This window comes from Calonectris borealis, chromosome 2 (genome assembly GCF_964195595.1).
Source record: "Calonectris borealis chromosome 2, bCalBor7.hap1.2, whole genome shotgun sequence".
NCBI lineage: Eukaryota > Metazoa > Chordata > Aves > Procellariiformes > Procellariidae > Calonectris > Calonectris borealis.
This window is the reverse complement of record NC_134313.1, coordinates 133295111-133312278: the sequence shown is the minus strand read 5'-3', so window position 1 is coordinate 133312278 and position 17168 is coordinate 133295111. Positions and strand designations below refer to the sequence as shown.

Here is a 17168-nt window from a genome sequence, read left to right as displayed (position 1 = left end):
CCTCCTCGCTCCCTAAAGGAATGCATCCTTTCTCAGCTGTAAAGTGAGCCTGGCAATTACTGTATGTGCATGTCCGTGTTCCTGTTTGGAGCTCTATAATTGTTTTACAGCCCTGACTGTGATTATCCAGTACCCACCAGAAAACCCCAGTGCTTTGATCACAGGACTCCCTGCCCAGACTCCGCAAATAATTCATCAGGGGAGGGGGTTACGCAGAAGGAAGATGAAGAGGAAACAAGAAACACAGCTGACACAAAGCTAAAAGGAAGGAAACAAAGATAAAAATGCAAAAAGAAAAAAATCAGGCTGAAAAGAAAAAAGGGAGGAAACAGAGCCCACAGAAAAGAGAAATGAGGTGAGGCAGAGTTTAAGGAAATGTGTTTTCGTATCAGGACTAAACAGAGGTGAGTCTCTTAGGAAAATATGGTACTTTTTATCTGCTGCTGCTCTCTGTCAGCCTCTCTAAGGATCGTTAATTTGTTCTCTGTCCGACTGTTCTAACATTAATGGTGTACAAGATATCCCTTAGACAGTCCTCATGCATTGGAGATGAAGGTATTGAGATAGCAGAAGCAGGCAGAAACAGCTTGCTTATTTGGGCAATAAAAAGACAGAGGGCTGGCAGTCAAACAGAGGACAGACAGGATATAGCAAATTACAGGGTTCTCCTTCTAGCCTTTACCATTAAGTGAATGTTTTCTGCAATGCACAGATGCCCTGTGGGCACAGTGACTTCTAACAATCACCATGGCTTGTTTGCTTCCTGAGCTAGGGATTTAGCTTTTATACTATACCCTTCATCTGGCACAGCTTCTACCACACACAAGAAAAGCATTAATCTTGAATGATGTGGGTATACCTGCAAAGTAATACTTGCAAATAGTCTGAAAACATCTTTCCCTTTGTCCTGCCTCTGGAGATGGTGTTCAGTTTTTCCTGTAACTCAAGAGAATAACCATTACATAGTTAAGGCTAATCTCTGCAAAAAAAGACTTGTATGTCACTAAAAAATGAGCATGCTGCTTTCTTGCTCATGTTTTAAGTAAGTATTGTCGGTATTAACTGATCTGTATAGGAATCCCAGTCTTGTGATTTGCTGCTATGGGAGCTGCCGCAGTCCAGAACAGCTGCAGCATCACCGAAACACGTTTTCATCTACTACACGATTTCATGCACAGTTTATTCATTCTTGTCACAACTGTTTTATCTCAAATGTTATTGGTCTTCCTATATTTCTCTTTCATATTTCTGTTCTCTTTTAAGTCCCTACTTTTCAGGTATTATTTATTATTTAAAGGAGAAGCCATAAAATAAAACTAGTATAAAACCAACTCAATCACCACTGCTTTTTCTAAGGTATAGGTCAGTGGTTGAATTTTCCAGTACTTCATGCAAAAACTTGAGAAAATGATTTAGAGGAACTATGCCGACATGCGATTTCTGTTCCCAAATTTCAATGACTATAGAATACCATACTGAAGTCCAAGCTGTTCAATACAATTTCATCTGTACCTGCACCAGTTCACGTGAAGCAATACTCCTGTCCTCACAAAATCACAGCATGTTCTATACCAGCCAGCTCAAGGTTCAAAGTTAAAGATCTTTCACTCCCATAAACAGACAAAAATTTTTCATGATGGAGTCTAATTAAAAGGGGGGAAGGGGGAAATAGTTTCTGAGCATGTCACGCAGAGGGATGAAAACCCTGCATGTGGGGCCAGACACACTGACGGCTGTGCAGACAGGTCACAAGGACTTGGACCCAGGACAGAATGATGCCAGAATTTCTCCGAGGCTGTGCCTTCCCGAAGTGACCTCTGACTTGCAAAACGTTAACCACCACCTTACGCATATCATCTTTACCAGGAAAAGTACCCTGGGCACAGTCTCACTAAAGGAGAGGCAGTATCTCTAGCAGTTAAGCAGAAGGAATTCATTGTGGCACTGATGGGCAGAAGCTTTTTATTTAGTGTCTCTGAAAGGAACCCAAGAGATTATTTTACTGGTAGTACCTCCTGCATTCTGCAGTTAATTTGTCTAAATAATAGAAAGCTAGTTAAAACGTGTAAAGCAAAAGAATCCTTATGTAATCTCTCTTGACAGACAGGGATGCAAAAGGCTACGTGCTTTGTAAAACTGATAACCTGGCTGTGCTTGAGAGGAAACCAGTGAATAAAATATGTACTCTGCTAAAATACCACAAAAATAAATGTGAAAAGTCTATTAAATGAGAAAGGTACAAATTGATTTTAGAGGCTTCCCGCCCCCCCCGCCACTACGTCAGCGGGAAATAAGGTAGGTCTGCGCTACTGCTTACCTTATATCTTTTTTTACATCCAGGAACAGGACAGGCAAAAGGTTTCTCATCCCCTCCATTCATGCACATTGAACTAAGGATAGCTTCAGAGCTGATAGCACTTTCTGTAGTCCACGACTCATCACTGTCTGATTCTTCATAGTCTACTTCCTCCTCATCATATTCACTACCTAGAAAAGCGGGGTAGTGAGATAAAACAAGAATAAATAAGAGCACAGCAAGATAACACATTCTGCATTTATTACACCAGTTACAATGACTTGTAATTTCCCCACTTTTGTCTTTGCTGGAAGACAGTTATTTTTAATTTTCTAAACCTATCTTTCTTACAGTTATTTATTCCTTCATAGAGACACCAGTGGTTCTTTTCTAATAACCAGGACCGGCATTAGTAATATATCTTCATAAACTGTTAACTGCGTGGCACAGAAAGTTCAAAGGACTGATTTTAAAATGCAGTTTCATTACTCCTCAAACACCAGGATCCTTCCTTCTTTCCTAGTGCCCGAACAGAAAATGTGTTCCACCCCCCCGCAATTAAAGCTAATTTTAAGGTTTTTCTTTATGCAATACAATACTGAAGAGCGTAATTCTACAGATCATAAACAGTGTAAAATAATATGTTGACAAGTCCTAATGCATTTACTAGCCCTTTGGAATTAATAGGAATTATAGCACAACATTAATAAGAATTATATTGTAGCAATTATAGTTGTGAAATTCATTCCCTCAGGTGTGGGGATAAATTGCATTGTGTGGCTGCCCTGAACAGACCGCATTATGTTCCAGATATGCTACGACAGCCATTTGAGCAGCTGGTGCTGAGTTTATTTATTATTTTTAATTGCAATAACTATTAATGAAATTCTCTGAAGAAGTTAAATGTGAAACAAGAGAAATTAGGAAAGCAGAATTCCAACTATAAAAATACAGTTAGGGAAAAAAAAAAAAAAGCAGGGGAGGGAAGAGCCCCAGCTGATTAAAAAGAAAATATATGCACAGAGGGAGAGAGAGGGAAAGCTGAGGGAAACTTCTGTGGTGTCAGCAGGAGGTGGTGCTGTGTTTCCCCTCCCCTTTCTTCTTTCCCTTTCCCAGCTCTGCTAAATTTTATCCTTTCTGCTGAAAGACGATTTGGCTCCAAGTGCTGGAATAGCTCCCGTTATTAAAGACAGTTATGTGACACTTGCATGGCTCTATTTGCTTCCCTCATATGCCCTTTAAGTGCACGCCTCTAAGCAGCTCTACGCGCTGAGAAGAAAACGCAGGCAGATGCTTCACAGTACTTTAAAAAAGAAACATCCCGACTTCACAGAGAAAAACCGTGCTGCAATGTACAATGGGGTCTTTGGTTTTTTTTTTTGCTTCTGGTGAAACTAAATACACACCTATGTCTCAAATTTTTCCCTTTGGATTCCCCCTCCCCCAGTACTCTCACTCAGACTCGGCACCTCTCCATCATCAAGTAAAAACGCATGTCAACTGGTAGCTGCAAGTACTCAGGGCTCCTGAGCTTTAATCAGATACTGTAAGTTCGCTTACAGATGTCAGGCTATCCACGTTTCTTTCCTGTGGTTTTCATCCATACAGGGTGGTGCGCAGATGAGGAAAGATGGATGGTTTCCCACCATCAACAACTGTCGACATGAGCGCACGCACACAGGCTCTGCAGCACATCTGGAAAACTCTGCCCTGCTGACTGCGACTCCTTATCCCACACCGAATGAGCGAAAGCCAAAGCAAGCATTATTGACCTCTTAAAATATTTCTGAACTCTAGGAACAGTTAACCTAAAATGAAGTTAAGAGTTGTTATGGTTTAATTAACTAATAAAAAAATGGAGGGAAAACCACAACTCTGCTTCTACGATTTCCTGCCCTTGATTGTATCTTGATGGAAAAAATTCCTCAAGCTGTTCCTTTCAAACTTTTTAGCTCACTGGGGTTTTTTTAAGCAAATGCAACAGAAAACCCTATTGTAAATACACGTATGCACTCATAGGATGAGAAAATACACAATTCTAAACACTGATACCACCAATTTCTGCCATTATAATCACCCCCCTTTTAAGTCCCCTTAAGAGGGGGTGATATCCTCCCAAATTTTGTCCTCCTAAAGAAAACATAATTTGAGACTGTACAACATCTACTAAGGCTATCACTACTTCCAGTGATAAGAAGGGGCATGCTTTTATAAAACAACAATCAGTGGTCTATAAAACTTAATATGCAATATGGTATATAAGGGAAAAGAGACACAGAACAGCGGGGAGAAGAAGCAATCATTGCAATTATGCATTTCCATAGGTCTTCCTATACTTTCAGGGCATCCTTTTAATTTTTCTAATAACTTTGTACAGTAAGACCCAATTCTGTAACAACTTTGGCCCATGCTTCACTTATAGGTAGACACATTGAAGGAGAGAGACAGAAGAAACCAAAATGCGTGCATAAGAATCTGTGAGGTCAGACCATCCTTAGAGTTTTCTTTTAATTAGTTTACCTGAACAAAAAGGCAAGATTTTGTGTAGGATACTCAAAGGAGTTGTTTAAACAGTATAAGCAAACACTCTATTGTCTTAAGTTTTTAAATCTAGACTTGTCACTACGGATTTTACAAATGATGATGAGCTTTTTCAAGTATGAATAACCATATAAATATATATTTCTTCTTGCACAAAACAGTAATACTAACGGTGCCAAGTACCTGAAAGGCATATTACTATATTCAAAGCTGGAATTGGAGTCTATCATTTCTTTTATCTAACAGCGTTCTACTGAACTCAATTGCTTGTCCTCTCTTCAAAAGAAAAAAATTAAAAAACCCAAATTGTATTTAAGAGGGTCCTGGTATAAACAAAATGCAAAAAACTTACTGTCTTGAAAAAAATTCATTAGTAATAAAAATTTATCCTTTAAATAATTATGTTGTTTCAGTTGCCATAGAAAAACAACACTGATTTAGTCAGGCTTTTAACTGATTCCGCCTCAGAATTTAATTTCCTTGGTTGTCAGTGTCTAAGAGCAGCAACCCATGCGGTGCCTCACTGATTGCGTGCAACACATCAGAGAGGCAGGGGGAGGAAAAAAGAGGAAAAACAAAAAACACAACACGCAGGTTGGTGCTGCCATAATAAACAGCCCCTAGATGAGGTATTTTAATTAAGTACTGTAAGGCCGAGGACGGTGGCTTTGCGAAGTCGTTCCCACGCCGAGCAGGAGTCCCGGGCCCTCAGCTCCACGTCAGGTGTACAAACTGCAACCCGAGCCCCCGGCTGCCCCTGGCTCCTTCGGGCAGCTTGCCAGGGTACCAGCAGTGCACTGAAGGGGAAGCGCACAGCAGTGCACTTTGATCAAGATATCGCTTGCTTGCTTTCTTTTTTTTAAACTTGGTTAGTGTTTCACAATAATAATTGTAAATATTTACTTTTTAGAAGGAAAAGAAAAAATTAAGCACCTTTGCATCTAACCTATGGCCTGTTCCAGGGTGTAACAACTGCGTGGCTTGGACAAGTATTTGCAATAACTCTCAGGAGAGCTCCAAGAGAGCTGGCTCACTGATCTCCGCTTGGACGTTGCTACGCACATGGAAAACAGGACACTCTGCTGGGGCATGCTGCCCTTCTGGGGGACCGAGCAGAGCTGTTCCTGTAGCACGTGTGCTAATGGCCTTACCGTTTCTCATCATGCAATACTCAAAGGAAAAAATATCGGAATTAGGCTTCAGAAGTCTAATAGCGAATAGCAAAAAACTCCCCCGAAAGACAACACCACACATTTCTCTAAGACGAAGCATCTAAATATCTGGAGGGGAAAGGGTGATAGAGAAGCACGTGCTTTTAGCAAGATGATGTACAAATACACAATATTATTAACCGTAACTAAATACTAGTTTTACAATAGCAAGAAAACCGCTTTCTCCACCCCTCTCCTCTGGCAATGCTCTTTCTGAGGCTCCTTGCTAGCTAGCTCATTGCTTTTTACCATATCCAGTTTCATCATCTGGCTTTCATTCAGAGACCCTATATAGTTCTACCTCAGTCTAACCTAAATCCAATGTTTTATCATCCAAATGACTCAGTTACATCTTCCTAATATTGCCCCCACCCTCGCATGCAATATTCCCTCAGTCCTGGCCCACAAAGCCATTTCCCCTCTCCTCACTCAAGTGGCCTTGCCAAAAGGCTCACTTCATCTGTGCTGCCCCCAGCAGATTAAAAAATGAAGCAAAACAAAACAAAGCAAAGGCAAGGAAAGAATGCTAGATTTGTTTTTTTTTTTCTGGATTTTTCCATGCTGAGACAATGCCACTGCTCCTCAAAGAGGAGGTGGACTCCACTGGTGGAGATGGACTTGAGGTGGGCACGGACTTGAGGTGGGCACGGACTTGAGGTGGGCACCACTAGGCACAGCTGGCATAGTATGCCGTATCAGAGCCAGGTATTACATAAAATTACTAGTTATGGAAAGACAGAAAACATACAGGGTCACAAAGTATTCCGGCAAGTTATTTCTCTTTTAATTTTTATGCTGCGTTTAAACACAACCCATCACAAGTAAGAAGGCCGTCTGCATCACAGCAGTTCTATTGCCAAAAGTAAATACATGCACAAAAAGGGATTATGATTACCGCCTGCATGGTAAGAAGTCTTTGTAGTGTGATGAAAAGCAAAGTTGCACCTTTAAGACTTGCTCTACCTCTTCTTCCAGTCAGTTTTGCTATCGAAATCATGGAGAACATCACTTAATCCTACAGCAAAGATCTCACCTCTTGAATGCCCATCTACTACTTTTTCTTTTTCCAGAAGATGAAGTCAGTAATTTAAATAGCTCAGAAACATTTTGCAGAGAGTTAATCATTTGACATTCTGGAATAGACAACATCCCAGCTACGCTGCTGAAAATCTGGAGCCTTATCTTTTATGTTTCTGGAGTTTATTCGGTATTCACACCACTGTAGCCAAGATAAATTCTGCCTTTTGTGTGAGTGAATTCATTCCACCATGAGATTTACACAGGATTTTTTCCCCTCAACTTTGAATGAATCTTGGTCCTAGCAAGTGCACATCATTTGCACTTATGTCACTTCTTAAATCTAAAGACTTCTATACTGTGCCTTGAAATATAAAAAAAGACAAAGCTGATGAAAACCAGCACAAGCTGTGTGTGCCATTACAATGAATACGATCTATCTTGATCTCTGATCAAGAACATTATGAGTTCTTCCTTTCTCCTCCCATGGAGAAAAACAAACCCAAAACATCCTTGCCAATTATTTTTGTGACCAGAAAGCATACATTTAAGTATACAATGAATAACTATGAGCAAATAGCTTACTGCAGTGGGAACCAACATTGCTAGTGTCACTGAAAGTTCATGGTAATTCCAATGATCTCTCATAAAAATTAAGCTTCACACTTTGTCCCGTGCGGGACTTGCAGTTTGTATTTCATAGAAACAGTTTTATGAGAGCATTTCTTATGTTAAGCAGTTTGCATTCCCATATACTGTGACAGCTTCCTTGATAAAAAAAAGTGAATTATTAATATTATGTGAATTTTGGTCTCACACTAAAGCACATTTATGGATTTGTCAAACTTCTTCCCTCTGTGCCCATGGATGCACACACTCTCCTCCACACCCACCAGAAGGGAGAACGTTCCCACAGCTGATACTCATTGCTGATCTAAAGACATATCAAGTCATTCAAAATGAAATATTCTTCCTTTATATAAAGCACAGGAAATAAATGCTAGGGGCAATGAAATACAAAACAGTTAAATAACACGCATCATGGCTGCTAAGCAAGTCTTCAGTCTAGAAGCTGTAGCAGGACTCGGCTACAGTGAGCTGTACAGGTGGCACAATGCATTAGCTCTGCAAATTCGGGCAACAAATTTCAGACACTGGATCATCCAAACAGACTAAGCCAGAGTTTTTCCTTTGCTTGCTTGCTTGTTTTGGGGGCGGGGGGAGAAGGGGACTCAGAGGACAGAAAGTGTTTTTCAGCCTTTGTGAAAGGTCCATTCAGATTAATTTCTTGTATTTTCAAAAATACTTTTATCATTCATGTCCACAAAAATGATGTAAAACACATATGTAATACAACTGAAGGAAACCCAGGGTAGTTTAAACAGAGCACTGTGTAGTGCTACAGACACTGGTATTTTAGATTGCAAGTACAATTCCAGTGTTTGGATTAAGCACCTACATAAAGCGAGCACTAGGTTCACCATGGTGAAGGTTGGAGCTTTTCTTCAGCCAAGCAAGCTGGGCGCAAGCACACGCAGTTAAAAGTTTTCTCTCTTATCCCAGTAAATATCTCTGAACCTTGCTCCAGGGAGAGGAGAGGCAAATCTGTTCTCAAAGCCAACTGCATGCTTGGCAGCTCTGCTGTCACTCGAGGGAGCTGCTTGAGATGGTTATGGTTTGTCAAATGGGCACTTGCCAAGCGTGGCAGAGACCTCCATCCCTCCGCACGATCACAAAAGAGCCATCAATATAACAATTACAACTTATTATTGACTTGGCCTTGTGCCGAGCGGGGGGGGGGCGGCACAGGGCATGTCCTGCTGGCCGCTGCCAGCCCCCACGCAGCGGGTCCCGCGGGCTGTGTGGTCTGCAGCGGTCGCTGCCGGGCTGCTCTCACACACGCTCGCGCCAGGAGCACGTCCCTCGTCTTGCACTTCAGCCATCGCCACTGCCAGCATCCTACTCTTCCTCATGACACTAGTCAAAGCAGGATTTGGCCAGAAAAATGTCTTCTGGGGAAACCACCCTTCCTTCCAGTTCTCTCCTAGCTCAGATCAAGTATCAAGCGCTAAATAATGAGCTGTTTAGGAACTATTACTACTCAGAAGAACTAATTTTCTATTGTCTCTGGCTGAAGCAAGGCTCAGTTAGCGAATAAGCACCAAGACAATTTCAAAAATGTACCTCACGTAATGATGTGAATATGGATTCAAATACGAAGAGCAATATGGTTTTTAACATTATTTTTATGCAAAAGCACTAGCGAAAATAAGTTAGACAAAAAAATACTTTTTCTTGTTTGTTTGCATCACTTGAAGAACAGCTTTCAGCCAGTAGGGTTTGCTATACCGAAGGAGGGAACATTTAAGCAAGCAAGGATGTAGGTAGATGTTTCTGGACATCCTCTATCCTCTCTCACAGCCAATGGCAACTGTTACTTGCACAGTCACAGAGACAGTCTGAAAAGATACTTTCCACAGCTATTTTGGAGGGTGGTACTTCAAACAGGATGAACCCACAAGTAGTTATGCACCCAACCCTCGGATAACCTTGGTGTTTTAAATGAAATGGTAGATAGGTTGATTCCAACATTTCAAATCACCTTCAGTTTTCATTTAAATGCTCAGTGTAAGCTCATGCTGAATTTTAAGTGACTGAAAATGTATTCAATTACAAGGTTTGCATTCACTTTGGAAAGCATGCAAACACTTCAGATCCTATAGGTAAAACACAGAACCAAATATATTGTATTTTGGTATAGAATGATTTCAGCTGAGCTGGCCTATATGGGAAATCACCCTAAAATCCTGGAGGTAAAGCTAAAATGATAAAGGTACAAAATAAACATAAAGGTTTTTATTTAAAGTACTATTAGTATGACATTAGTATTGTATATTCTTATTCACTGTCAGTAAAATTGGGAACTATTTATACATGAGATCTGCTCACCATTTTGGGCTACAAGAGAAACAGAATTAATAACACTCAGGTTAAAAAAAAATAGTCCTCCAGAGCCAATATAGGGGTTGGTGGAGCAGCTGGACTCTATCTGGCCTTAGGAGCAATTGCGTGCCATTTTCTATCTTGATACTGGTATATGAAAGAATAGTCTTTAAAACTAAACCACAGAAAATCCCAATCCAGAGATTATAAATCCACTAAAAGGAGCTTGCACACCTATATAAGCAGGTATGTTACAACTTATTGAATGTATAAATGTATGCAAATAAAACATACATGTAATAAGCTAAGTAAGAAAAAAATTTTCTCCACTTCCAATTACTTGTGAAACAGCAACTAATCACAAAAACATGCATGTAAAGAACCGATTCTGGAAAAAACAGGCAACTGATACCATGGCATGTGTTTTGTAGAACAGGACTTTCTGAGAATGCTGCAGAGGTGCTAAAGCAAATTGTTATAATGTCACTGCACAATGTGCTGTTGAGGTTTTATGGTCACACTGCGCCAATAGTCTCGGGAAGTTATTTTGCATTCTTATATAAACTTTTTTTCCCAATCCTGTTTTCCACAAAAAAGGGCTTTCAATAATGTACAATCTTCTGTTTATACATAGTACAGGAAAAACATGATAAACCCAAGAACACAATCTCTACTTTGAACATATTTTGAAACTAGATTTCTACAACTTCATGTAAACAAGAATAAGCTGTTAAACACTCACCAAAAAAGAGCATAACCTTCCTGTAATTAAACAGCAGTGTTTTACACGGCCCTTTTTTAAAATCATGAAAATAAAAAAAGTAAATAAATAAATCAATCCAGCAGACCCCTCCCAACTTGAGGCTTAACCTGCAAATTAATGTAACAGTAATAAAACCTATGCCAGCTGGAATCCTTTCTCTGGCTTTGGCACGAGCAGCAAGAGTAGGTATATGTTTGAAGAAAAATAAAGTAGGACATTTTCCACCTTTAGTCACAGGATGTTAATTGAACTCTGGCAAATGTTTAAAGATATTCTCAAAATGTTCAAGAAAGAATTAAAACCAGTTGGGGCTGAGAAAAAGAAACAATCCATCCTTCCTCCCCCCTCCTTTCTCCCCAAACATCTGTTCCAAACTTATACTCCAAAAACCACAGCGAGGAACAGTCATAATTAATGTTATTTTGGCTTTTTAGTTGCTAGGCCTGCATTCTGAGGTTAGAAATACAAAAATACAAGTTCAGGACACTATTACTGTACTTAAGGACTCTCCTGATGCATATAACAAAAAGGCAGTATTTCTTTTCTCTTCTTTTCCCCTTTTTTCATAAAAAAAAAGAAGAAAAAAAAATAGAAACAGTATCAGGAAATAGTTTCATGTTTAAGATAAAGGATTACAATAAAAAGTACCTACATAAATGAACTACGGTTTATGAAGCTATGAAAATACATTTGAGACGTGTTTTATAACATTGGGTTAAACATGCTTTACAGCTGTACAAAAGCTATTCAGCCACTTACAGTACAGGCCATAAAACTGCTAATGCACACAGTCCTTACCCACCCCGACTGCTAGGCGTTTTGCCTTCACCAGTGCACAAACCCAGCAAGGATGCACCGAGCTACGACCAGGCTCCAATCCAAGGAATTGCTATCCCTGTGCAGGTAGCACTCACTACACAAGGAGTGCCACTGATTTCAGCAGGATTCAGCTACGTGGGGATTTCCAAGATGCTTCTGGGCTGGACCCTAAACCCTCATGTGTGAACGGGCTGAATCATGGCAAAGGGATCCCGCGGCAGGCTGCCCATGGAGGACCAGGGTGCGGAGGAGCTGCAGAGACCCAGGGCAGCTCAGCGCTCTTTCAGCAGCTTCGGCCCGAGGGAACTTCATGCTTATGAGCCCCAGCAGGGTTACAAACCCCTGACCAGCAACGAGGGAGGCAATGGCAGATTCTCCACTTCAATGCACTGAAAGGCGGGAGGATTTATTTTACACAAAAATATACTTAACGCTTCTCTCTACCTGCTTTTAAATGCTCTGACCATCTACATTTAAGAAATTCCATCAGTATAATTTGAAAAACAGCTCTAATGACAATACTCAGAATTACTAGTAAGGACTAAAATGCCTATTGATGACTGAGCCAGAATCAAGGCTTTCATCATCCTGCCTATGCACAAAATCTACAGAAAGATCTGTTATGTTTTTTTATTAATCCTACTTCGTGTTTCTGAGAAAGAAATGCATTTTTCATACCCAAACATATGAACACATTCAGTGGGGAGTCATGTCTCCTCTCTTTTTTTTAAAAACAAGGATTCTGATAAAATAAAATCTGCACTGTGCCTGGTATGCTGTCAAAAACTTTTCTTCGAGGCTATCGCTGTTGCAATCAGGTGTATAAAACATATGTTAGCAGGTGTGAGTTGTTTCAGATGATATATCACTGGGCTGAAGTTGAAATGAAGTACTTATTGTTATTTTCCATTGCTCCTTGGCTTCTTGTACCCTTTGGCATTAGAGGCAGAAGAGCTGAGAAACTGCTGTGAATGATGCTATCTTACTATACATGGAAAAACCGTGCAAGAAGGAGCCTATGCTAGCATGGACAGAGCACCAGGCTTCATCTTCAGCAAGAATCAGGGTGGTGTCTTTCACCTGCCAGGCCACAAGCGCTAAAAAGACAAGAGAATATGTAGTTTTGGGGTCAGCAAATGTTTTATAGCCTTTAGGCTTACCTGGTAATACACGAGAGCTACAAACCACCCTGTTTTTCCTAAAATTTTATATCATTTTGATTATCATGTACTGGCTAACATCAACTCGTAATGCACCATTTCCCCTGTGAAATAAGCCTCTCTGTGTTTTAAGTCATCGAGTGTGAAATGGTACGTTAGTCCTTGCTTTTTTCTACTTCTGATTTGCTTTGGCTACAGTGCAAGGAAAACTCAAACGTTTGCTTAAGTTTCACCATCTTCAGCACACTGAAGTGCTGGCCTAAATAAGTATGCTTTTTTTTTCTGCTAGGCACTGTGAAAACTCCTTGAAAACCATAACGGCTTTCAGTATGCAGCACTAGTATAGCTAGAGCGATTTTTTTCAGTTTTTGAGGCACTACAATGGTACATATAAATCCCATTCAATCTTGCAGTGTAATATTTTACATATATATGTATATGTATATATATTTGCATATACATAGGCACGATTTAAATAAGCACCTAGAAGTTCCATGTGCCCAACTACAGTTTCCAACTTTCTGAAAAACATTTGTGCTTTCAGTTAGTAATTTTCAAGGTAATTAGCAGACTACTTCTAAAGCTAAATAGGAAAAAAAAAAAAAAATCCTTCCACCAACTGGCCCTTGCAGTATAAACACACAAACATGAATGCCGTCATTGTTACCCAGAACCACTGAAGTTCCTTTTTGAGTGTCAAGCTATTCCTACATTAAACCAGTTAAGCCACAAGCTGTGAAAGGCAGGCAAAATGTACTTTCTACAAAATGTATCTTTTTTACACATTTGGAGGAAGAAAGGTCCATGTACAGCGGATGCGCTTCTACACCAAAAAAACCTATCACAAATTAACACAGAGATAATCTTTACTTTAAGCTTATTGTACATTTTCTGTTCTCGACCCTGTTAAAAACGGTTTGCCAGGTTAGACTACTACGATGGGAATTATAAAACAGTTCCTGTGCTTGGAAGTACTTTAAATCTACAAGCCATGTTTCTATTGCTGCTTTGTAGCTCAAAAACCAAAACTAGTGATGATTTTATGAGTTGCTATAGTCTAGACAACTCGGTTACTTTTCAATGAAATTGTTCCTTGGGGAGAGTACTGTGAAAATTCCCATACAATTAATTACAGGTATGTGCAACTAAAATACAATTCTACAGCACAGTAGCTTTACAATTGCCGGTGCAATTTACGTCTGTATCAAACAAGAATGCTCTGAAGGGGCTGGGAAGACGAAGTACAACAAACAGGAGGTTACACGTAAAGCTACCTGTAGTGAGCGAGATGAGATAAATAAGATGCAATGTTAAATTTTTGATGTGCCTTCTCCTCTGGCAAGATTCAGAGTTCTACTGGAAAGCACAAAATCTGACAACTGAGTCAATCTTCCCAGAACATATTTTTATAGCAAACTGGGCTCAACACATTTTTACTGCCAAGTTAAAGAGCAAATGAGAAATTTAACAGAATTGTAAGGGAAATGCACCCATAAAGCAAGAAAAGGAAGAAAAACAGAAAATGCAGAGGAAAGCTATGAGAAGAATTGTGATTAAAAAAAAAAAGCCTTCATGTATTTTCCCCTCGCAGCACAGCCCTATTTTCCCCCATCAGCTATTTTTACCTCGATCTTACTTTCCTCTACATACACTTAGAAATGGCTTTTTAACTTTAAAAGTAATTTCAATTGTTATAAGCATCACTTTAAAATAATTTCATTTTGTGAATGTAGTACAGGCCTTTTTATACTTAGGTTGTAAGTTAGTTTAGGATGGAGTTAAAAAAAGGACTAAGCGGGGGAGGTTACCATGATATGCGTCCTTGTGAAAACCAAAGAAAAGGTTAGTTACAGGAGAATCCCCATTATTTTGCTCCATCTTTACTGGATCAGTGGGAATCCCAAACCTCTGAAAAAGTAAGATGCTCATGGGTTGTGTTGGCTTATCTAGCACAGCCCTGCAGAAATACTCCAGGATCCGTACCCCAAAGCTATAGGACTTTGAAAGAACCGAAGTCATGTGCTTGGGGCCCTATGCTCCTTGCAAACACTTAATCGACACTCCTCTCTCACCTGGTCCATCCGCACTGAAAGAGGTGGCCTTTGTGGAGTCCCAAACCCACTGTAAAACAAATCAGATAACTCCCATAAGGCAAATGGGGGCTGGGGTTTGCAGAGTCCTTAAAGACCTCAGTTTTGCCTAGGAGACAAAAAAAAGGTCACCATGGCCTCCCTTGTAAGAGAAAGAGCAACCAAGCCTGGGCCAACTCTCATCCTTCTTTTAGGGTCCAGCCAAACTGCAGAGGAGGTACCCAGCTAGATTTCACACAGCTAGATTTCAATAAATGGCACGTAACAAAATGGTACAAAGGAGAAAAACCAAGATACTCTTTGGTAGATCAAAGATAAAAATGAAATAACTTAAATAGAAAAGTTCTGTCTGTAAACACTTGTCCCATTTAAATTTCTTAGGCAAAACTTCTCCCCCCTTTCCTTTCTGCACACCTCTTCCACTTCCCCTTCTGACTCCTGACCCTCAGCAACATCTTGGTGCTAGTGCCCCCTCCATGGTCCTACAGGATGTTATTGTTTATGTAGTTTATCTCCAACAGTAAATATGAGAAACTAATCTGTCACTGGAAGTTACTTTTACTTATTGCCACTGCTTTATCAGAATTCCATGAAAACTGATCAAGAAAACAGGAGTAACAAGAGATAGAGCAGTCTGCCAGTGGTCCCTCAGCAGAAGAGACCTCCGGCCACTTTGGGACATCAAGATACAGTTACTTCCATACAATCTAGGTATACTTGGAAATCACTGAGCCAACAATTTATGCAGGTTTGACTAAGATAATGTTCTTAGTCTTCATGATAATTTCAAGCTGTTTGATTTGGGGCTATAAGTTGGTAATTATTATTTGCCATGCAGTCACGCCCAAGATATAACAGCAGCACTGCTGCTGCGCATGCAATACGAGATCATCTTTGCTCCACAGATTCTCCAAGCTTAGTTTCAGTATGTTCTGGGAATGTAATTCTTTTGGTTCGGTTTGGTTTTGTCAGTGAGTAACCAATATAATACATAGTCTTGCTTCTCTAAGGAACCTGGACAGCCACCTGACAGCAGATGACTGGTAGGAAAAAAGAGATCCTTTTCTGAAGCACTTAGCCAAGCACAGTGATGAGCACTTGAGCATTTTTCACTCTGGATTACTGGAAGAAAGAGCTGAATATATACAAGGTTAAAGTCTGGCTCCCTAGAAGGGAAATGTGGCATCTAGCTCTGAAAAAACAACATCTTTTAGATGTTGCTGGGAACAAATCCCACCTGTGCTAAGAAAACCCCTATAGGAAATAATTGCACTTTTACTTATTATTTTTCATTGTTATTGGAAACCTCCTACTATAGCTTTATTCCTTAAGGCAGAAACTAGAAACTACCACAGATTTTACTTATTATTCATGCTCAGTCACGACCTCAGCCAAAAGCTCATGTTAAAATCTCATACCATGTCTAAGTACACACATATATTATAGTTAAGTCATGTGTTGATCAACTGTTTTGCACAATGCCATTCCTTATTTTTTTAATTATTATTTATGTATTTATTTTTTACAAGAACACCCATAAGGGTCTGTTAGAATAGGTGCCTCAGACTGCTAAATGCTGGGCAAACATATGTATATATTAATTAGTGTGCAGGATTAATATAGGCCCCCAAACCTGCAATTAGATGGAACCATTTTGGCTCCAATAATTATAAAGAAAGTTCTCTTTCGTCATCTGCACAGAAATGTAAAATCCTGGCACTTCCCTCAGAGGGAAGTTTTGCCACAGACCACAATACAGTTGCCTCAAGATATTTTATCATAGATTTTATCATACCTTGCAGGCCTGAAATATTGAATGCATTCAGACAAACTTTCATTATGTTGGAGAACAGAATTTGGTCTTCATTTAGTTATTTGCCCATACTGTTTATACAAGAGTGGGTCTATATATCTAATTTTTAATAAAAACATAGCATACAAGTTCTTCAGTCTCTGAACAGGCAATTAAGCAAGTAGAAACTTCTGTCAATCTGAACAACTAATGAGATGGTTCCTCACACATCTGAAAGCGTGTTTTTTCAAGCTGCAGTAGAACTTGGTTGAGTTGTGCCTTACTACATTAGACACCCCATAAGTCAAACACACAAAAATGTAGCACACTCAGCCCACTTCTCAGCAACTATTTAATACAAGAGCCCTGGGATTTGATCTCATATTTCTACTTTTCATTATTTTTTCAATTATATCTGCATGATGGTACTCTACATTAACATAAGGTGTAATAATTAAATCTGAGGATTTACAATACGCTAATGCAGGTGAAGAGTTTTTGAAGTGAATGGCTAAAGTTAGGCTTTTGCACATACG

The 17168-nt window shown here is 39.7% G+C and overlaps 1 protein-coding gene across 1 annotated transcript in view; it reads right to left on the bottom strand.

Moving 5' to 3' along the window:
* JAZF1 (JAZF zinc finger 1) overlaps positions 1-17168 on the bottom strand; it is a 200588-nt gene that overhangs the window by 7090 nt on the left and 176330 nt on the right. The window contains exon 4 of the mRNA XM_075143501.1: positions 2318-2487. Coding sequence (XP_074999602.1) covers positions 2318-2487 — 170 coding nt within the window. The remainder of the gene's footprint in view (positions 1-2317; positions 2488-17168) is intronic.